The sequence below is a fragment of the Cyprinus carpio genome, chromosome A8, assembly GCF_018340385.1.
Source record: "Cyprinus carpio isolate SPL01 chromosome A8, ASM1834038v1, whole genome shotgun sequence".
NCBI lineage: Eukaryota > Metazoa > Chordata > Actinopteri > Cypriniformes > Cyprinidae > Cyprinus > Cyprinus carpio.
Window position 1 is genome coordinate 24,362,908 of NC_056579.1, and position 22,991 is coordinate 24,385,898.

The 22,991-nt window shown below is 35.4% G+C and overlaps 1 protein-coding gene across 1 annotated transcript in view; it reads left to right on the forward strand.

Annotated features, from left to right (window-relative positions):
• The window catches only part of LOC109094977 (mechanistic target of rapamycin kinase), a 170,037-nt gene that overhangs the window by 79,058 nt on the left and 67,988 nt on the right, over positions 1–22,991 (forward strand). Inside the window, 7 exon segments of the mRNA XM_042761448.1 lie at positions 4,264–4,403; positions 9,332–9,432; positions 13,255–13,370; positions 15,996–16,073; positions 16,510–16,617; positions 20,800–20,925; positions 22,528–22,659. Coding sequence (XP_042617382.1) covers positions 4,264–4,403; positions 9,332–9,432; positions 13,255–13,370; positions 15,996–16,073; positions 16,510–16,617; positions 20,800–20,925; positions 22,528–22,659 — 801 coding nt within the window.

Here is a 22,991-nt window from a genome sequence, read left to right on the forward strand (position 1 = left end):
TAAAACCAACTAGGAAAAAATAATTCTCAAGAAATCTAATGTGTCCTTAATAAAGTGCAAATTCAGCATATTTTTTTCAGTTAAGGCACTGTATATGGAATCAGAGTAGTATAGGAAGTGAGTAAGAAAGAGTATAGAAAGAGTAGTAAGGACACTGTGTTGTATTGATTCCAGTGTTTTGATCACAGTTGAGGTAAAGTATTTAGAATAAGCTTTTGCATAAAATGTTGTAAGAATTACAGAACCCCAGGCACTTTGATCTTCTGAGACATACAATAAATACACAGTGCATTAACATACAGACATCTGTTCCCATATCTCACTGAGAGAAAATGCAGGAAACGCCTCTTTCACATATGCATCAGTTCCTTGATCTCCCTAGAAACAGACAATACAAACATACACGGGCATCTTCGAGACACCCCACAGAGTGGAGGTGCAGAAAACGCCTCTCTCACATATGCAACAGTTCCTTCTCATCCCCTTTCTTCCCTTCACCTAGCTCACTCAGAATGGTCAATAGTGGAATATAATGGTCTACATTAACCCTCTGGAGTCGATTAACGCGTATACGCGTTTTGGGGTATTTTCTCCTGATAACCCCGAAAAGAACTTAAATTACACTTTCAGTTTTGATCGTACAGAGAAGAGCAATACATCAATCGAATCTGTAAAGGGTCTACTTTTTTTTGTATACAGACATAATAACAACAAAAACTTTGTGCACTTATAAAATAAAGATAACAAACAAGGAGTGCTGTCTGCAGCCTTTGTCTGCGCTGATCTTCAGTTACAAATGCGTCATTAAAATGAACTGTAACTCAGTGAATACTCAACGAAGAGACATGAGAGAGATATATATAGAAAGCCTGACATGTCTACTTTTAAACTAAATGAGTGCTGCTGCTGAAAACAAATTTCTGTGATAAAGTAATCCATATGAAAACAACCCGATGTTCCGTTTTTCACGTCTTCCTTCATTATCTTCTAATGCGACCACGCCCCCGCGCCGAGCGCGCTTTTGAGATTCAAATGTTTCACTGAAGCGCGTTTGAATACGCCCACACAACAGAAGACAACGCAGCGAGACTGGTTCTTCAAGTTTTTTTATTTTACTGTTTGCTTCGCGATGAGAGGAATAATACATAATTCACCCCAAAAAGATGTGATGTGGTTGAGGATTTGAGATTTGGATTTCCTCAGAAAAAAAAAGAATGAAGCACTTATTCAGCAGAGATCATAAACATGAGTAAGTCTCTTTTTATTTATTTTATATACTTGTACTAGTTTTCACATAAAGTGTAAACATTTTACTAGTTAGACTTTTTCCAAAGACTTTTTCCAAACTATAATTCCTGACTAAATGTATAATCAAGTGAAATATTATGAAGTTTCAATAACAATATACACTACTATACCATTCAAAAGCTTGATGTACATAATATAAATGTAACAATAAATGTAACTGTAACAAATGTAACAATCATTGCTGTTCTTTCAATTTATCCCCCCTAAAAAACCTAAAAAAAAGAATATCTCAGCTCTTTTCAACATTAATAATAATAATAATAATAATAATAATAATGATAATAATAACAATAAATGTTTTTTTAGTAGAAAATAAGATTGTTAAAAGGATTTCTGAAGGATTGTGTGACTGGAGTAATGATGCAAAAAGTTCAGCTTTGAAAGTCAGCTTTGATTGTTCCTAATAAACTGTTTAACTGCACTCACAAGTGAATATTAAATTATGTTGTGGGATAATTAAATCTATTCTAAATAAACTACAAACATAAAATTATATACATTTATTTTGTCCTCACATTCTTTCTTGTAACTCATCCCTCTCAGTGACACAGCTGACTGAATGGCTCATTATGCAGCTCATTATGAAGGCCTTTGTCTTCTCAGGTGTGAATTCATGATAGTTGACGCCTACTACTCGCATATGACTTTTTACCAACAAAAAGTGTCTTAGAAAATTTAAATCAATATATTGTTTTCTGTAAGGTGAGTAAACAAGATGATTTTCACATCATTTAGAAAAAAAAAAATTCTAGGCTACAAGCTCCAGTTCTCCAAATTCCTGGGAACCAATTTTCTATATGTGTTTTATTGCCTTATTCAAGTGATTTAACATTTTTAGTTTTTTCACTAAACACGAATAACATTTTTTTTCTCAAAAACACAATCATGTACATACATGCTGCTCACATATTATTATAGCCCAGTTTGTGCTGAATAGTACAGTGAGATTAGACTTTAGCCATTTAGATATTTATAAGGAAACTGAAAAAAGCACAAATGTCAGGGCATGACAAAACTTCTCCAGGCCCCAAAAATACCCTTAGACTCCAGAGTGTTAATGCAAGTGATATTTACAGTCATGTTTAATGTCATTTGAATTGTCTCAGGGCGACTGGTACAATGGTCTCAATCTTACAAAAGTAGACACAAAGATAGTACAGATCCTAAGAGTTAAGAGATATTTTGCTGTAAATTACCTTCTGTTACCATTGAGTTGTAAACCACCCATGTTTGACCTGAGTTAATGCAAATTCCAATTGTTAGTTCCTGTCTCCATCTTTGTCTTGGTCTGAGGTACTTAAAGAAATTTTGCAAGAGGATCAGGGCCTTCTGTAGCAAGAATGAGCCCATAGCATGAAATGTGTTCACACACTTCATACTGTGAATAAAACTAAAATACACATATTCAACTCTTACCCTTACTGTAGATTCATCTTTGAGAATTCGATGTCTTGTATTGATTTGATATCTCTGAATTGGCTATGTAATTGGTATAATACATATTTACCTCACTGATAATAAATTGTTACATTTGATTTTATTCTGAATTACTCTGAAATTATTTCCTCAAGTAGATTAAGTGAAGGCGTATGTTTCCGCAAATCTGCGTCCAGGGTTAAGTGCATACTAAATCTCAGGCTAGATGAAGCATAGGGCACATCAGGTGAGGTTTTAGATTTCTGATTAACTATGGGGGGCTAGTCATAGTACTGGTTATTGTTTGAGCTTTATTTAAGTTGTACGTAGTTATTTTTAACTATCGGGGCTAGGCAAATAGTACTATCTTAACTGCTGATTATTGTCTCAGCTTTAATTAAGTTGTATGTAGTTATATGACTGTCGGGGGGCTAGACAGATAGTGCTAGCATAACCGCTCATTATTATTTTGAGCTTTAACTAAGTTGTACATGGGTAACCGTAGGGGACTAAACAGAAACACTATTTAAAGAATGGTAAGCATGGGCGACCTATTAAACAGTATTAGTCATAACCTCTGGCTAATGTTTAGACTGGCGAGTTTGTGATCGTGGAGCCCACGTAGAAGAACGGCCGTCGTGGGGCACCCTGAGCGACATAGATTCCTAATGAATGAGTAAAAATAAAGTAAAGAGTTAAATTAGAATAATCAAATGTCAGAAGAATAACAATAATAATTAGAGACAGGCAAACAACCAATTTGCATTACAACCTAAATTCAAGGTTATATTAAAATGGAGTCAGATTAGAATTGGATTTAAATTGAATAACTCTGCACGCTGAAAAGACCGAACACGCAAGAAACCTTCAGCCAGCACTGGATACCTTCCTTGGACTGAGTGCGTGGACCTTACAATGTTAAAACAAATACACATTTATTTGTGTTAGCTGGTACTTTACTACATATAGTCAGTTTTTGCCCATTTTCTGGCCTTTGTAGCAGAATCCGGGATTATGAGTGGAGATTTACTTTTTTATGTTTTTTTTAGTTGTTGCTGTTGTAGCTTTCAAGACTTACTGGGCCCAAATGTCATACAGATTCTGTATACTATATGTAAAATTAGGATTCTGTGCTCTCAGTTATCAAAAGAGCCTGCTTAGTATATTCAGTTTCTTTAAATTATGAAATATGACCTGGTGCAGTGTTATTTCAACTGTAGCTGAGCCATACATTACTCTGGCAGATGCTCACAGTGGTCTCGCTGCCAATTTTAAAATAAATTGTTTCTATGCCCTCCCATTAAATGTAAGAACAACTATTGGAGCTATCCGTACTCAGCTGTCTGCATACCAGGTGTAATGTAATTTGTGTGAGATTGAAAATGCTGAGTGCCAAAAGATGAGTTTGTGGTTTACTTAATTTACAAGTGAAGCACGCACTTTCAACTCCCTAATAAAATTGTCCCTGATTTTTCATTGATATCAGTGATATCGTTTCATTTATTTCCATCATCCTTTAATGTTTTTCTTCCATTACAGGAGATCCAGGCCACCTGGTATGAGAAACTTCATGAGTGGGAAGATGCTCTGGTCGCCTACGATAAAAAAATCGACATGAACAAAGATGATCCGGAGCTTATTCTGGGTCGAATGAGATGTCTGGAAGCACTAGGCGAATGGTAAGCACATATATCATAACTTGTCAGTTTCTTCTGGAAGTGTGCAGACTAAATCTTGCTTTTTTACAACTTTGGTTCTTTTTGGGGAATTTTTATTTGTCAATTTATGCATTTATGCTTCAGGATAAATGTAGCAATTTTTTTTTTTTTTTTTTTTTTTTTTTTTTAAACAGTCCTGTATAGTACCATTCTTGTTGAAGGTAAATGTTGTTTTTTTTGTTGATGTTTTGTTTTTGTGAATAGACAGGATGGACATGTCCATGTTTCCAACCAGGCAGTTTGTAGTGCTGTAAAATGTTTGATGTTATTGGTTACTATTTATTAGTTACTGATTCGTTTTTGAGTCAGTATTACATTTTTGCCAAACGTAAAGTTAAGAACCTTGCATCATTTTTTTATTGACAAATTCTTAATAATATCAAGAAAACTATTATTGATGGGAAAAATGCATACTTCCCACAAGCTGTAAAATATTCAAAAGAAATTGGACTGCAAAACATTACACCATGGAAAGTAATTTCTCCTGTGAAATATATTCCTCTTAATTCAGGGTCACACAAGAAGGATAGGATATGACTGAGTGAGTAAAAGCAGAGATTGGTTGCATATGTGTGCTCACACTGTCCCTTTGTGCCCTCATAGAATTTAACAGTGCTCTCATTTGACTTTTTTTTTTCTCTACTTTTGAAAGGAAAATCTTACTGATTTCTGAAATAGTAATTTACTGGGAAGCATGAGGAAGAGTTTGTGTGGGAGAGTGATTGAGGGTTGACTTCCTGGATTTGTTGCGAAACCAGTAATAGGACACAAATAGATTGTGAATGTGGAAAAGGGAAATAAAGGGATATCGATGAAAAAAGGCAATAAATTACTTAAATGGTTCTGAGCTTGTATTTATTTTTTATTTATATATTTTATACAGGCACTTCAGTGTCTATAACTTTTAATCTTTTTGAGCATTATCAACTCTGGATGATGAAAAGTAAAGCAGAAAAGGCCTTCTTTCCAAAGACACAAAAATTGTGTGTGTAGCACACTGAAGTAAGGAACTGTTGCAATTTTAAGTTAGGTAGGACATTTTCAGCTGTGAGTCCTATAATGGGGGTGCTGACTAACAGGTTAAAATTATGCAATATTATTATTATTATTATTATTATTATTATTATATTATTATTATTTTTAAACATTTATGCTCCTGTTATGTAATAAACAGTTTGTAAAAGTTTAAATAAACATGATGACAGATGCAGCCTACAGTGCCCTCCACTAATATTGGCACCCTTGGTCCCAACTTTTTTTGGAGTGTGTTACAGCCATCAAAATCAAAATCTGTTTATATTTACAAAATACAATAATAATTAAAAAAAATTGTCAGGGAAAACATTGGAAATCTTTTCTTTGTACTTTTGTCAATCAAGTAAAAATCAGAGAGAATTAACAAATTACATATTTTTTTTTTTTAGATTTTATTGCATCTTACAAAACATCCCAACTTTTTATGATTTGGGTTTGTATTATATCGCTGTTTTATTCTAATGCATAATTATAGGATACTCTGTATTGTAAATGAAGCTCTTGTACTGTATGTAGGTTTAAAGTGTCTGCATGCATTGCTCTTGCATAATTACCCATATGTATCCACACTGCAGACAAGTCCACCTCTAAACACGTACTTAATGTAGCACTGTGTTAAGGTGTTTTTTTTGTTTGTTTGTTTTTTTTTTTTTTTTATATTTTTTTATAGGGGGTTGGGTGGGGGTTTGAGAGATGGTATGTCTTTGTGTTTTGCAAGACCCCATAAGTAATGTTTTTTTTCCAGGCGGCTGGGAAAGCACTTAATTTGTTCCAGATCCCCACCCCATCTCCTGAAACCCAACTGAGCAGTGTCTCACAGGGCTAACCGTGGGGCCCCTTTTTCTTAACCCCCAGCAATGACACGCATGGTGTGCTTGTGTCTCTGTCAGCACTGATAGCCTCAAAGGGTCTATTTGTTTTAAAGGTGCACCAAGACATGATATGATGTCATGGCTTTTTGCAGTTTTAACACGGCCAGAGCTGTGGCAAGGGTTTTTGTTTGTTTGTTTTTTTGTTTTTTGTTTTTTTTTTGTGTAAAGTTCTCAGCATGGACACAGACAGTATAACTGTATGAACTGAAAGATGGAGTGCTTGTGCTTTGCCAGAACAAATGCTGACATCTTGTTGTTGTGGGCAGTGCAGGTGCAGGAGAGTTGAATCCTGAATCTTTTTTTTTTTTCACACCCTTTTTTCCTAATGTACAGAATAATGCTGTTTATTTGTATATATTTAATCATTTTGATATTGTATCTCTTTAATATACAGGGCCTGAAGAACATATTCAGGTGCCTGAATACATTGCATGAGATTTTGATATGACTTAAAATTTAGGTCATGAGCATTACCATTTCTCTGGATCATATTTGAGATGTTTCTGCACTTTGATTGGAGTTAATGTGACAAATTCTATTAATTGTACTTATTTTGGAAAATGCACACCTGTCAATGCAGGTCTAACAGCTGAAAAAGCGTATCAGAGCAAAAAATAAATAAAAAAACACACACAAAAAAAAACCTCTGTCATTGAAAGTTAGTGAGTACAGTGGCCTCCATAATTCTTAAATGGGAAGAGGTTTCGAACAACCAGGACTGAGAAATCGGATGAGAAGGGCCTTAGAAAAAGAGGTGACCAAAAAACTGATGGTCATTCTGATTGAGCTTCAGTTAAGTTTCTCTCATCTCCACATTTAATCTTCTGTTTGAGCTCCAGAGTTCGTATGTGGAGATGAGAGAAACTCGTTCATTTTCATCTTCATTGAGCAAATGTTAAGTGTTTCTGATTTCTGAAACTGATACAGTTTTTTTCTCAGGAAATTCAAATAATAAATGGCGTCTTTCGGTTCGGTACGAATGTGAAAGTTTTTTCAAATTCAAAAATAAATGGCGTTTGACAGTCTTTGATGTGGCATGACAGATCGCTGCATAAACGCCTTGGAGAGCCGCTTCTGGGGCGGTTCAGAAATGTGCTGGTATAATCCCAACACAAGCACTGACTAGAGGGGCCGCGATCAGCTTCCCGTGTCTGAGCCGTGATGCCCCGCTGATTTGTGCAGAGCGGTGCGCGAGTGAACGCGATCATAATGCTGCGTTCACACTAAACGCGAATAGAGTAACTATTTTCCGCCTAATATACAGCTACTTTTCGCTAACAAGATTATGTGTTTATTCAGAGGACGTGTGCAGGAAAAAGTGGAAAAGCCTCGAATGCTTGATCAACATCAGCCATCACGCAAACAGACAACCACCTAGCACTTGCCCCCCCCACAACAAGCGGATGATTTCGCCTTGGACGCGCGTCAATTTCGCTTCAAACTCTTGCTTTCTACGTGCGTCTATTTCGCTCTAGACGCGCGAATGCATTCAAAATATTCAAGCGGTAAACTAGACGCGGTAGACGCGAATTTGACGCTCTATTCGAGTTTGGTGTGAACGCAGCTTTAAAGGGGTACTCCACCCCAAATTGAAAATTGTGTCATTAATCACTTATCCTCATTTCGTTCCAAACACGTAAAAGCTCCGTTCGTCTTCATAACACAATTTAAGATATTTTGGATGAAAACCTGGAGGCCTGTGACTGTCCCATAGACTGCCAAATAAATAACAGTGTCAAGGTCAATAAAAGGTATGAAAGTCGTTGTCAGAATACTCCATCTGCCGTCAGACCTGCAATCTGGGTTATATGAAGCAACGGGAACACTTTTTGTAAGCAAAAAAAAAAAAAAAACAAAAAAAAAAAAAAAAAAACGATTTATTCAATAATTCCTTTGTCAACAGTCTCCTCTGTGTCTCTCCAAATCACCGTATGCTGTGTGTGCTCTTCTGTGTCATCCGCGCCACAAGGATGCACTGTTTCTATGTGTATTTAGCTTTGATTTGAAATAAAACAGTGCATCCTTGTGGCTTTATGTTTGGGTTAAGTTGTTAGGCCTAACTGTAATCTTATAATGTAAAAGTGCTCCCTATAGTTTTAAGCATAAGCTGAGGTAGATTTGCATCACTAAGAAAATTGAAACTATAACTGAATGTATTTCAAGAAAGAGCAACTTGATCAGTAAACCATTAAAAAAAAATAGTTTTCCCCCCTGCTGTACCGAAATCATACCGAACCGTGACGTTAAAACCGAGGTACGTACCGAACCGTCATATTTGTGTACCATTACACCCCTAGTATTTTCCCCTCATCTTGTATAAGTGGGTCCACCATTTATCTTAAATACCTCTCTGTTGTCTCAGGGAGTAGGTCAGTCTTTTTCTGATCAGTTCTGCCTAGGTTTTCCTTGACATTGAGTTAAGTTTTAACTTTGCTGATTAGTCTAACTAGATTATTTGTTGGGAGAAGTTTATTGAATTTGTATTCTTTATTTGTGACTATTTTAGGAAATGTATTGGTCACAATGAAACCCATTTCTTTATCAGAAATCCTGTGTCCTTGTGTCTTACTACTTGGCTTTATAACAATACCCAAAAAGACTTTAGAATATAATCACTGCCAAAGTGGTTTCATCTAAGCACTGAGTTAAGTGTCTGAATACTTATGCAATGTAATTATTTAAGTTTTTCATGTTAATAAATTTGCAAAGTTATGTTTTTCCCCTCTTTGTTGTTATTGTTTAATTGATGTAATAGTATAGTAATTTAAAGCAGTTCTGTTTTAAGTGTGCAAATTAGAAGAGTATTGGCAATGAGCACAAACTGTAATCTGCAAGGTTCTTGGCCAGAATAAGCTTCAGTGTAGACCAGACTTTACTCCCAATAGTCAAGTTTGGCTATGTGAGACCGTTTCCCCCCCTGCTGTCTGTCTGTCTGTCTCTCTCTCTCTCTCTCATTCTCTTTCTGTTTTTTTCTTCCATCAGGGGTCAGCTGCACCAGCAGTGCTGTGAGGAATGGACTTTGGTCAGCGAGGAGACTCAAGCCAAGATGGCCCGCATGGCAGCGGCTGCAGCATGGGGACTGGGTGAGGCGAAAAAAAAAAAAAAAAAAAATCAGACAGCATTTTGCAAAAAAAAAAAAAAAAAAAACTTGTTTTTGATTATTCCAACATTAGGTTGAAGTTAAAGAATTTAAAAATTCTGTAACTTAAGTCTGTAAAGTTTACCTGGCAACTTCAATCTGCATTTTTCCTTAGTTTTGGCAAAACACTGCTACCAATCACTGCTAATTTCCACTTGTGCAGGGTTGCCAACTCTCATGCATTTGGTATTAGACACGCTACCAGGCTCTGTCTCACACTCTCACGCTGCCCATGTAAATCACACGCCAAATTGGCAACCCTGCTTGCAACATGAAACAGTCTCAGCTTTCAAATTTTGTAAGGTTTAATACAAAATTTTAGCAATAAATACAGTTTTGGCGCACTTAATGTGGCGTAAACTGTATAATGTAGCGTTTCAGTTAAAGCCAGAGCCACTGAAAAACAGAGTTGCTGCAAGCTTTGATGTCGCCGGCGTCTCCGTGCGGTCACATGGTTCATGTGGTTCATGGAGCTCTCCAAACAAACCAGCGTTGACAATACATTAGAATGGGTTTCAGTAGAATAGACGACAGATTCACTGTACAGGTATTTGCAGCAATTTTTGGTAAAAATTACAGCATATAATCCATTGATTATTATGTCAAAGACATTTATAGTATCATTTTATTATTTTCTTGTATTTAACCCTCTGGTATTGCTTACTTATAATGTGACCATACAGTTTAACTTTTTTTTTTCAGTTAAATAAATGTTCTATATTTTAGTTCAATAATATTTATTTCATATTTTAAGGAGATCTTTTGGTACAAAATACTATTTGTGCAATAATCATGGTCCATTAATGACTGAAAATATTTTTTCTAGTATTTCTATTACTTATATTACAATAAGTGTAGTATTTAAGGATAAAATAGAGAGAGGGGTTTAAATTCCAATGGAAAGAGGCAAATTAGAGTCATTTTGTGGTCAGCAAAAAAAATCAAATAAAAAAAATCATTTTAATTTGTAATGTCACAGCTAACCCACTATAGGTACCTGTATGACTTTTTACTAAATTGTATCTAGATTATTGCAGGTCATACCTGCATACTTATTTTTAAGTTTTTCATTTGAAGAAATATTTAGACATGATTAAACACTAGATATTTAAATGTGAAATTTAAAAAGTTAAAATTTACATCTTTTTTTTTTTAAATGATACTTATATAAGTATACATAATGAATGCAAGTAAATACTGAATTTAACCCCAAGTTTAAAATGGTGCTAAAAAGGCATTCAACTGCATTCAACAAAATATTTTTCATCCCCTTTTATGGACAGTAAATACCTATGAATTGATATTGAAATACAGAAGATCAGGCCCTTTCTTTCAGAACATGCTTCACAACTCCTTGTTAAAATATTGTTCCATCCAGGCTGGACTATTGCAATGCTCTCTTGGCAGGTCTTCCAGCCAATTCTATCAAACCTTTACAATTAATCCAGAGCGCGGCAGCAAAATAAATTTTTAATTATTGAAAAGAATGCATGTCACACCCCTGTTTATCAATTTACACTGGCTACCAATAGCTGCTCACATTAAATTCAAGGCATTAATGTTTGCTTACAAAACCACCACTGGCTCTTCACTCCTTTACCTAAATTCATTACTTCACACTTATGTGCCCTCTAGAAGCTTGCGTTTTACAAGTGAATGTCACTTTATTGTGCCATCCCAAAGTGGCACAAAATCACTTTCACGGACCTTTAAATTAAATATTCCCTCCTGGTGGAATGACCTGTCCAACTTAATCCAAGCTGCTGAGACCTTAGCCGTCTTCAAGAATCGGCTAAAAACACATTTCTTCCATCTTTATTTTACCCTGTAAAATAGCACTAGCACTCTCTATTCTAATTCTGTTCTTTAAAGGGGTCCTATTATACTTTTACAAAGTCTTAATTTTAATTGGGGGGTGTACTAGAGCATGCTCTCATGCTTGGTGGTTCGAAAAACGCATTATTTTTTCACATTATTTACATTATTAAAGTATCTTTCTCCCCAGCCTGGCACAAAAGGCTGGATTAGTTCCAGGTTTGGTGAAGGCCCACCTTTCTGAAAAAGTAAATGTGTTGTGATTGGTTAGCTGTACTAGTGTGTTGTGATTGGCAAACAGCTTAGACTGCGTTTCAGTACTGCCACGCCCCTTGCTCCATCTTTCAACAAAATCGTTTTGGCGAAACAGGCACTGTGCTCCCTCATGTTGTGGAAGCTGTCCTCAGTAAAATGCGCAGCACACAATAGCAAATTAGGGTTATAATACTCAGGAACAGAGTTAAAAATAAATTCCAATTACTGTTTCCTGAAGCTTTCGGAAGCCCAAAAAATGACGTTTGGACACGGGGGTGAAAAAAAAACAGTTTTCTTAAGGCGGTCGCACACCGGACAAGCACAGCGTCGCATCACGCCACATCTTTAAAATTCGAACACATAATTTTCTATGAGTGTATGCACACTGACGCCCAGCTACATCATGTTGTACTAGTTGTAAGAATTGTTCTTCTTGTCAGGTGTGCAACCGCCTTTAGACATGCAGAAAACTTGATGCTACAGCAGCTCTTCTTCTTTGTTTTCTCTGATGCACTAACTGTAGCAGCACTTCTTCGTTGTCGTCTTGTCTGATGCACTCAACCAAGCCATATAACCATGACCTCCCCCCTCCCCAACCATTTGAATTTCTGTAGGCAGGAATTATTTTAATGATATTCTAATAAGCTCCTTTGTGACATTACAAAGCCCTGAAACCAACGCTGTAATCCAAACGAGCCGTTTATTTTAGTTCTTGAAAAGGGATTTAAATTTTTTTTTTAAATATCTCCCTTTGGAATGGACTTTGAAATTTGTAACTTTGTATATCTTTTTAATACACACTACACACTGACTAAAATTTAAAAAAGGGAAAAAGCATAATGGGACCCCTTAAAAAAAAGCCCCTTTTAGACTTGCAATCTATTAATTTACTAACTGCTTGTTTTCTATTAAAAAAAAAAAAATATATATATATATATATATATATTATATATATATGTATATATATACATATAAATGTGTGTGTATGTGTGTGTGTGTGTGTGTGTGTATATAATATAATATAATATAATTTTTAATTTGTTAGTGTCTGGTTGTCGTCGGTGAAAAAAATGTCATTGACGACAATAATGACAATTTATTTATCAACGAAATTAACACTGCATTGCCCTCTTGTTGATTTTGATTGCTTCCATTGTCCTCATTTGTAAGTCGCTTTGGATAAAAGTGTCCGCTAAATGTAAATGTATTTCAGGGAAGTGAATTCATAATACTTCAGAAGAAGGGGAAAAAAATAGAACAGAATAAAAATCTGTAACATCAAGTTACACTGTCTTTTTTCCCCCAAGGTGAATTTAATAGCCTTTTCATTTTGGCCCGGGTGATACAAAACTGACAGTATATTAACACCTAAGACAGTGCATTTTCATGTATTTTCTACTATACATTTTAATTAGCAATAAGATTTTATTGTGACTTTTGAACCTGACATCAAATGATGAAGTGGTTCAAATTCAGTCACTATTCATCAATCAATTAGTATCAGTTTATAATACATTTACAGATATTCTATTTACAGACCATCAGATATTCCACGCTCCTGCGATTTTCTTTTGGGACACTTAAAGTTGAATAAAAGTCTCAGATATTGCAAACAGATATTTGTTTAATGTATTATTTTGTTGAAGATATTATATTTATATGTATAATATCATTTGCTTCTTTGTGTGTTTGTCAGGCCACTGGGACAGTATGGAAGAGTATACCTGCATGATCCCACGAGACACCCATGATGGAGCCTTTTACAGGGCAGTGCTTGCTCTACATCAGGATCTCTTTTCACTGGCTCAACAGGTACTACATAATAAACAACTTATGAGAGTTATTAAATGAACAATATATAAACTGCCACTCACATCGTTTATCGTCCTCTAAAAATGTCTAACTCACGTGGAAGAAACAACCAGAAGGGAAATGTTGAAGAAAGAAATTGTTCAATCAAAGATGATGAGTGCAACAGTTGCCGTGGTGCATTGTCTCACAGGTGTTATGTAATGTTGGACCTCAATCTACACGTCAGTTAACTTGGCTGACATACGGTCCCTGCGGTCATGCAGTGTTCCTTTTTCCAAAACAAGCGTGTGTGTGTGTGTGTGAGAGAGAGAGAGAGAGAGAGAGTGAGTGAGTGAGAGAGTGAGTGTGTGAGTGAGTGTGTGAGAGAGAGAGAGAGAGAGAGAGTGAGTGAGTGAGATGAGCTCATGGATAACATCACAGACACACCCATGTACTCTGTGTTCACCATTATTATCCTGTCCATCCCACCTATTCCATTACTTGAGAGGAAATTGTGACTAAGGTTACTTCAATTAAACAGTCACAGCATCAGTCCAGTTTAAAGCTGGAAAGGAAAGTAGCCAATGACAGAATGAGATCAAGCTGTGCTTCTGGTCAAAAGTAATTTTGGTTACCCAGGAAGCTCATGACATTGATCCCTAAATCTCTATTGTAATTTTTATGTGAAGGTCTTTGTCAGTTATAAAAAGGATTAAAGGGGTCAGTAAATACTTTTTAATTTTATGTTTTCTGAGGTACACTTATAATGGTTGTAGGATTTTTACTTAAACTGTCATAATTTACAAATAAAAGGCCATTATCTACCCAGATTTTAGACCTCTGACTTAAATTCTCTATTTAAAAGGGTGTGATGTAATTTTAACACCTTTACATATGAAATAAATATTACATGTGGAACTCTTTTGAAAACCTTTTCTTTGAATTTACTGTAACAGCTGCTATGATTAATTAATTAATTGTGAAAAGTGTTAATTCTAGCATTATAATCACAATTTAAATAATACATGGTTTTCAATGCCACTAAAAGGAACAGCATGACCATTTAGTCACTGGCCTGATTTACTGACACATACTGTAAACGGCAATAAACAATTAGTGACAGAACATCTAACTGTACATGAGTGCTTATACAGTCAAACCAAAATTTATTCAGACACCTTCAACATTTCACACATTATCACAGGTTATTTGCTATAGTTTGGAAAATAGTGATAAAATATGACAAGAACTGAGTTAAACAGTGTCAGAACAAATTCATCTTGATAATGTCAGATAACACTTAAGCAAAACATGGTCGGGGGTGGGGGGTTGATTTTACTGGCACCCAGTGCATGAGGTTATTAAGGCAAACAGATACATTGTGTGAAATATACTTGTACGGGCTGCGCTTATTAATATTTTGCATTCAGTTAATTATTCACTTATCAGGCAAGTGGCCACATGATAAGAGGGAAAATTACACAGTGTAGTCTTTATATCCATGCAGAGGTTTCTTTTGCAAAATAATCTGCTCACTGTACACTATCCCTCAGCCAGCCCCCCTTGTCATAGCTCTGCCCCTCGCGCCCCCCAGTTTGTGAACCACTGTCTTAAGTGAGCACAAACATTTGAGAAATTGGGTGTGTAATTTACACCTAATTTACTAGCTGCTCTCACTGCTCTTGACTGAATTACTTTTGTAGTTTTAACAAGAATTAGTCTGTATTTAATTTATGAAGTGAAGCTATTTTACACTTTATTATTTAGTTTTTGTACCTGAACACCTACAAACTTAATTACAAATAGTTTTTTTTTTTTTTTTTTTTTTTTTTTTTGTATCTTTGTTCTCTTTATTTATTTGTGCTATTAACACAATTTCAAACACAATTTTTCCAATGACACTATAAGTTAGGGTGTGTTGAAACAGCATAGAATGCAGGATAGTTTCAAAAGACACAGCTGACTTTTGATTGACTGATGGTGGTCATTTTTAGTTGAATGACATTTAAAGAACATGTTAGCATGTGTACCAAAGATAATGTTCTCCTCTAAAGTTCTTCTTTAGCTTGGTAGGAACACATTGTGACTGATAATTCCAAGTTATCACACAAGTTAATGTTTTTGTACATTAATTGTATAAATAATATTTAATACAATTTATATATTATAGTAAATATGCTGGAAGAAATCATTTGGATAGGGGTTGTATTCTGACCGGCAGGCTAAAATCATGGTGGTAGAGTTTGCTGTAGAAGTCTAGAATATTGATGGGTGTCTGTGGTCTTTGCTAGTTGTTTAGGTCTATGTTGCAGTCTTGGCTTCGCTTGAAAAAATCTGTGTGTGTGTCTACATGTCTATGTGAGAGAAAAAGCAGGAGAATGAAAGCATGCTTTCCATATAATGTAATGTATTGGTAAAAACATGGAACAATTTTTTGTCCTATTGTTTGTCATACTTGTTTTCTTGATCAGTGTCTTTCTGGTTTTTGGCTTTTTTACTGTTGTTTGCTATAAGGTCCTTTGAATTACTATAATGTGGTCAACAGACCTGGAACATTTTATAGATGTGTGTTTATTGAAAAATAGTTGCAACCAGAATCAAGCATTCAGCAACACTATGGTATATTGTGTGTTCATGTGATTTCAGTGCATTGACAAAGCCAGAGACCTACTGGATGCTGAGCTCACTGCCATGGCTGGAGAGAGTTACAGTAGAGCATATGGGGTAAGAGCATATACCTCAGTCTCAATATAGAAGATTGGGCCAAGTCAAATGATCATTTGACACAAGTAATGTATAGCTTTTCTTTTTATTGTTCAATGAGTAAATGCTGTTCAGCTTGTGAGCTAAAGAGAAGACCATTTTAGGAGAGATTATTACGTAATAAGACCAAACCCATGTCTCTGTTACATTATTCCAGCCTGAATAATAAGGTGCTAATAAACATGTGCACACACACACACACACACACATTGGGTGAGAAGATGACAGTTTATGGATCTAATCTTTGATTTTTTTTCTTTCCTCAGTTGAACTGTGTTTTAATTTAACATGATTTAAATGTTTAAAGAGTGCATACAAAATAAGTCTTGGCTTTTTTAATGTAGTCAAGACACTATCTTTGTCATTCTCTTTATCTTTCCCTCTCTCTCTCTCATAGGCCATGGTGTCTTGTCAGATGCTGTCTGAGTTAGAGGAGGTGATCCAGTATAAACTGGTTCCTGAGAGGAGGGACATTATAAGGGAAACGTGGTGGGAGAGACTGCAGGTAACAGCAATGTTTTTCACTCCACACTTACCGAGTTAAAAGGAGTATTCAGGGTTCTATATGTATGTCTATAAAATCTAAGTTAAATTAATTACAAAATAATTTTTGCACATACATATTTTTAACAGCGTCACTACATGTTGTCATATAAACAGTAAGTCAGAAGCAATACATTAATTTTAAGTTTCACAAAGAAAGGATTCATCAGACTGATCCAAACCATTTACTTCCATCTGTTGCTGTTGTGTTCCTTCATCAGGCTTGACATCATCTCAGCAGTGTGTCTTGACGTAGTGTGTTGGCTTGTGTTTCTTTTATATGCTCAGCTAGTGCCACTGGGGAAAAACAAACATTTAACAGTGAGAAATAATGCTGCCAACCTGCAGACTTTTCCATACATAAAGGATGGTGTGAGAGTGCAGAACTGATATATTGTTGACAAGGAAATGTTAGTTAGCAGTTAATTGCTCAGCTTTAGTTCAGGAGAATTACACTTTTATGTACAGTCAGTTTTTCATCCATATCCACTTTATTTTAACCCTATTATGTGTAGAAGTAGCTTATTCTGGCTGAGGACTGGTCACTTTATAACCTTAACACTAACTCATACTTTTGCCAAAAGTCAATAGTCTGGCTATGCTTTGGTAATAACCAGACGCCTAAGTCTTCATCTTTTTGTCGACAAATTTTCTCAAATTAATGACTAACACACCATTCTTAAAAGCTGTCAGCTGCTCAGTTTCTTGTCATTTATGTCAAAAAACTTCATAGAGTCTAATGTTACAAACCAGAGCTTCAGCATAGTCAGTGCTGGGTAGATTACTTGCGAATTGTAGTCTTTTATTGATTTACAAATTACATAACAAAAATTTTAGTTTGTGACATAATTTATAGATTAGACTAATTTTAGGTAATGTATTCTACTTTTTAATTACTTCTAGATTACTTTTTACCTAACACATTTATCACAAATATAGTGTACTATATTGAGGAAAAAAAAAAAAAAAATTATAATAAAATATAGTGATGTAATGATTAACTGCAAGCCGGTTAAAATTAATTCAAATATGTGACGATTCAAATCAGTTGCTAAACAAATCACGATTCATATAGGTGTAGTAGTTTATATGAATGCATGTCTGAGGGGAACTTACTGTCTTTAGAAAAGTTTAGATAATGCATATGCGCTGTATAATGCATGATAAAGTTCATAAGTGCAGCTCTGCTTCGTTTACAACTGAAACCAAGGAAATGCTTTAAACGCCACCTGCTGGCAGAGAGTGAATCTGTGTCTCATTCATGCTGTTTCATGCAGATATTTTTATGTATAGTTTCACAAAACTGAAGTCAAACAATTCTGTTTTTGCTTCAGAATTTCTAAATTATACAATCTAGTTTAAATTAAAAACTGCTCATGTTGCATGTATGCAGCATCTTTGTTTGGATCACGATTAAAATGTAGTGGTTGCCTCTAATTTTTTCAAAGACAAAGCCTTATTTTGTTTATATGAAGAGATTTATTTTATTTGTGTTACTTATTTATTTGATTTGGGGCTTGTTTAAAAATGTACATTTAGTTTTGTTATTTACATTTACATTCTATTTAAATTTTGTCATTTAGCAGATGCTTTTATCCAAAGCTACTTACAAATGAGAACAATAGAAGCAATCAAAACCAACAAAAGATCAATAATATCCAAATGCTATATTAGTGTATTATTATAGTTATATTATAATTTCACAAAGAAATGTACAGCATTTTGTCCAAGCAATAATAAAAGGACACATTTAATTCATAATCTGTCATAAATATCGTTTTGTTAAAAAAAAAAAAAAAAAAAAAAGTGAATCGGATCGAACTGTAAAATCAACATCGTGAATTGAATCGAATCGTGAGTTATGTGAATTGTTACATCCCTAGTAAAATAATAAAGAAAATATATTCCATTATTGAAAATGCATTAAACAATACTTTATGCCAGAAATTTCCAAACTGGATTTAATGAAAGAACTTCAGGGGGTTTGTGCGTTTATGAAAAGCCAATATTTAATTAAATAAAATAAAAAAATGTAAAATTTAAGCTAATACAGGTGCTTCTCAATAGATTAGAATGTTGTGGAAAAGTTCATTTATTTCAGTAATTCAACTCAAATTGTGAAACTCATGTATTAAATAAATTCAGTGCACACAGACTGAAGTAGTTTAACTCTTTAGTTCTTTTAATTGTGATGATTTTGGCTCACATTTAACAAAAACCCACCAAATTAACTATAACAACAAATTAGAATATGGTGACATGCAAATCAGCTAATCAACTCAAAACACCTGCAAAGGTTTCCTGAGCCTTCAAAATGGTCTCTCAATTTGGTTCACTAGGCTACACAATCATGGGAAAGACTGCCGATCTGACAGTTGTCCAGAAGACAATAATTGACACCCTTCACAAGGAGGGTAAGCCACAAACATTCATTGCCAAAGAAGCTGGCTGTTCACAGAGTGCTGTATCCAAGCATGTTAACAGAAAGTTGAGTGGAAGTGTGGAAGAAAAAGATGCACAACCAACCGAGAGAACCGCAGCCTTATGAGGATTGTCAAGCAAAAGTGATTCAAGAATTTGAGTGAACTTCACAAAGAATGGACTGAGGCTGGGGTCAAGGCATCAAAAGCCACCACACACAGACGTGTCAAGGAATTTGGCTACAGTTGTCGTATTACTCTTGTTAAGCCATTCCTGAGGCGTCTTACCTGGGCTAAGGAGAAGAAGAACTGGACTGTTACCCAGTGGTCCAAAGTCCTTTTTTCAGATGAGAGCAAGTGTTGTATTTCATTTGGAAACCAAGGTCCTAGAGTCTGAAGGAAGGGTGGAGAAGCTCATAGCCCAAGTTGCTTGAAGTCCAGTGTTAAGTTTCCACAGTCTGTGATGATTTGGGGTGCAATGTCATCTGCTGGTGTTGCTCCATTGTGTCTTTTGAAAACCAAAGTCACTGAACCCGTTTACCAAGAAATTTTTGATCACTTCATGCTTTCTTCTGCTGACCAGCTTTTTGAAGATGCTGATTTCATTTTCCAGCAGGATTTAGCACCTGCCCACACTGCCAAAAGCACCAAAAGTTGGTTAAATGACCATGGTGTTGGTGTGCCAGCAAACTCACCAGACCTGAACCCCAGAGACAATCTATGGAGTATTGTCAAGAGGAAAATGAGAAATAAGAGACCAAACAGTGCAGATGAGCTGAAGGCCACTGTCAAAGAAACCTGGGCTTCCATACCACCTTAGCAGTGCCACAAACTGATCACCTCCATGCCACGCCGAATTGAGGCAGTAATTAAAGCAAAAGGAGCCCCTACCAAGTATTGAGTACATGTACAGTAAATGAACATACTTTCCAGAAGGCCAACAGTTCACTAAAAATGTTTTTTTTTTATTGGTCTTTTGAAGTGCTATAATTTGTTGAGATTAATTTTGAGTGAATTTGTGTGTTTTTGTTAAATGTGAGTCAAAATCATCACAATTAAAAGAACCAAAGACTTAAACTACTTCAGTATGTGTGCACTGAATTTATTTAGTACACAAGTTTCACAATTTGAGTTGAATTACTGAAATAAATGAACTTTTCCACGACATTCTAATTTATTGAGAAGCACCTGTATATTACTTGGAAATAAAAACAAATCCAAATAAAATGATTGAACATTAAAAATAGCAATGACATTACACATCCAAAGTTCTTCAGGTTTGAAGTACTTTTAGTCCAGACTTTCGTCCAGATCAATAATTAGTGAGGGTCAGCAGATATGATGAAGACATAGTGTTTCATGGCTGTTAATCTGCAGTGTTTAGTAACTTGTATAGTTATTTGTTTCATACATGGTCTAATTAACTGAGAGGTGCTTTGTCACCAAATTTAGAAACATGGATCACATATGTATTTACATAAAATTTATTATTTAGTGGCCATTTTATGTTGTGAATATAGTCAAAGCTAAACAGTAGAATTATTTAGAAAAGAAAATTCAGATGACCAAAAAAAAAAATGCCATTGTGTGAATTATGAGTGTAATATAATGTAGTATAATGAATCTGATTACATAACATCTAGATTATATGTAATATGTTACTACCCAGAACTGAGCATAGTTTACAAAAGTAAATGCTAAAAATGTGTCTTTCTTTTCTTCAGGGTTGTCAGCGTATTGTGGAGGACTGGCAGAGGATCTTGATGGTGCGCTCCCTGGTCATTAGTCCACATGAGGACATGAGAACGTGGTTGAAGTACGCTAGCCTCTGTGGAAAAAGTGGAAGACTAGTAAGAACAACACACTTATCTTCAATTGCAAGCTTAACACTGAACTCTTCATGTAACACATTGAACATCAGTGACTGACACCGCATCATTTCACAGAAGGAAAAACTCTTGTGGAAGTTTTAAATATCTTCCAGAATGTGGCACAATGTTTAGAACAGAGAAATATCCGTAAACTATGAAAAATTAAAGCAATAAGCCTCAAGAAGCCATGGTTTACACTGATTTAGAACTAGTGATTTAGAATATATCAGGCAAGGTTTTATAAAATAAACACAATTCAAAGGGGGCGTAAACTGAGAAATCAAAATTCCCCTGCTTGTTTGACATATAAGAGTTCATTGCACTATAAAAGCAGTGTAAGTTTCAAAAAGCAGCTTTTATTTAAACCAAGCTACCAAAACAACTCTTTTTTTTTTTTTTTTTTTTTTTTTTTTTTTACTTCCTCCTCTTTATTATTTAATAGAAATTAATGCATCAGTGTAAAAAACTGCCTATCAGCGCCTTCTTCTTCATCATCATCACCTCTTCAACCCCAAGCACTGCTGTGTTATGGATAGACTAGGATCATTTGACTAAAAATAGGAATGTTAGGAAAGTGGCTGTTTATTTTCAACCATGTAAATGCTCAGTCAGACATTCTTTGTCGCTGGTTTGTTTATTGCTGTTTATGTGTCGGTAAATCAAGCCAGTTACTAAACAATGAACTTCACATTGTTCCTCTTAGGGCCGTAGCATTGAAATCATCTGTTATTTAGATATGTTGATAACAAATAATTATTTTACCAAACAAAATAGTTATTTTCAATATAGCAACTTTTAGCAGAATGCTTGCCAAGCAACACATAGGTGCAGCAATTTCAATGTGATGAGATCACATTAATGAGGTTTATAGAGTATTTTACAACATGATCTACCACCAAGGGAGAACCTTGTCATGTTAAACCACAAACCCTGACCTCTTGCCCCACATACATGACCTCATGTGTCTTGACCTGTGACCTGTAGTGGTGATCATAGGAGCAGGAAGTCGATGGATTTGAGGATGAAACACAGATAATAAAAGTACTGTTCTTGTGGACAAAAAGCCCTGGTGGGATCAAGCTTATATTACTGCCTCAATTGCTGCTGATTGACGTGTTTATTTACAAAGTGCTTGGTTTCTAACAGATGCCTCTTTGTGACCCGAAGAGCTTCAATTCTTGGGGTCAAGCACTAAAGATTAATGTTCTGCCTGATCTCCAGACAAGCAAATTAATTTATTTGGGTGAATCTTATGTGACATTTAGATCAATAAATATTGGCACTGAATTATAAGTGCACTTTTTTTTCTTTTTCTTTTTTTTTTTTTTTTGTGATCCTGTTATCGAAGTCTTAGTTATTTATGAATGTGTAGTAAATATCCTAATTCTGTTGAAAATGTTTGCAGTCTTTGAAGGCCATTTTCTCAAATACAAGTTTTTATGACAGCTGCCATTTTCACAGCTGCCATTTTCACTGAATTACATTTGGTTTACAGATGTTTTATTTAAATTGTGACGACAATTTGGAGAGATAATCATTTGAAGCAATAATTATAACTGAGATTCTTTGTGTATTCCTCAGGCACTAGCCCATAAAACCCTCGTTCTCCTGCTGGGTGTGGATCCCTCCAAACAGCTCGACCATCCCCTGCCTACCGCCCACCCTCATGTCACCTACGCTTATATGAAGTACATGTGGAAGAGCACTCGCAAGGTATACACTTCAGGTGCTCTTGAAAACAAGGGATTCCCTTCACAATGCCCCTGGGAAGTATTTCCATTCATGTTCAGTCAAGTACAGATACTTTCTGCTTGTATGTGCAAAAACGAAAGAGGTCTGCAATATCTGGAGGAAGCCATCCATTAGCATTCCCATTCACCTTAAAAGCAGTTGCTTATCTGACACATACAGTCCTGGAAATATATGACTTGCATGCTCCGGTCTTGGTTCATGGGCGCACAGTTCTACAGCCAGGTGGTTTTGTGGCATTGACTAATCACATAGTCATTTAGAGTTTACTTTTGCTTGCAAAGAATTTTAATTGG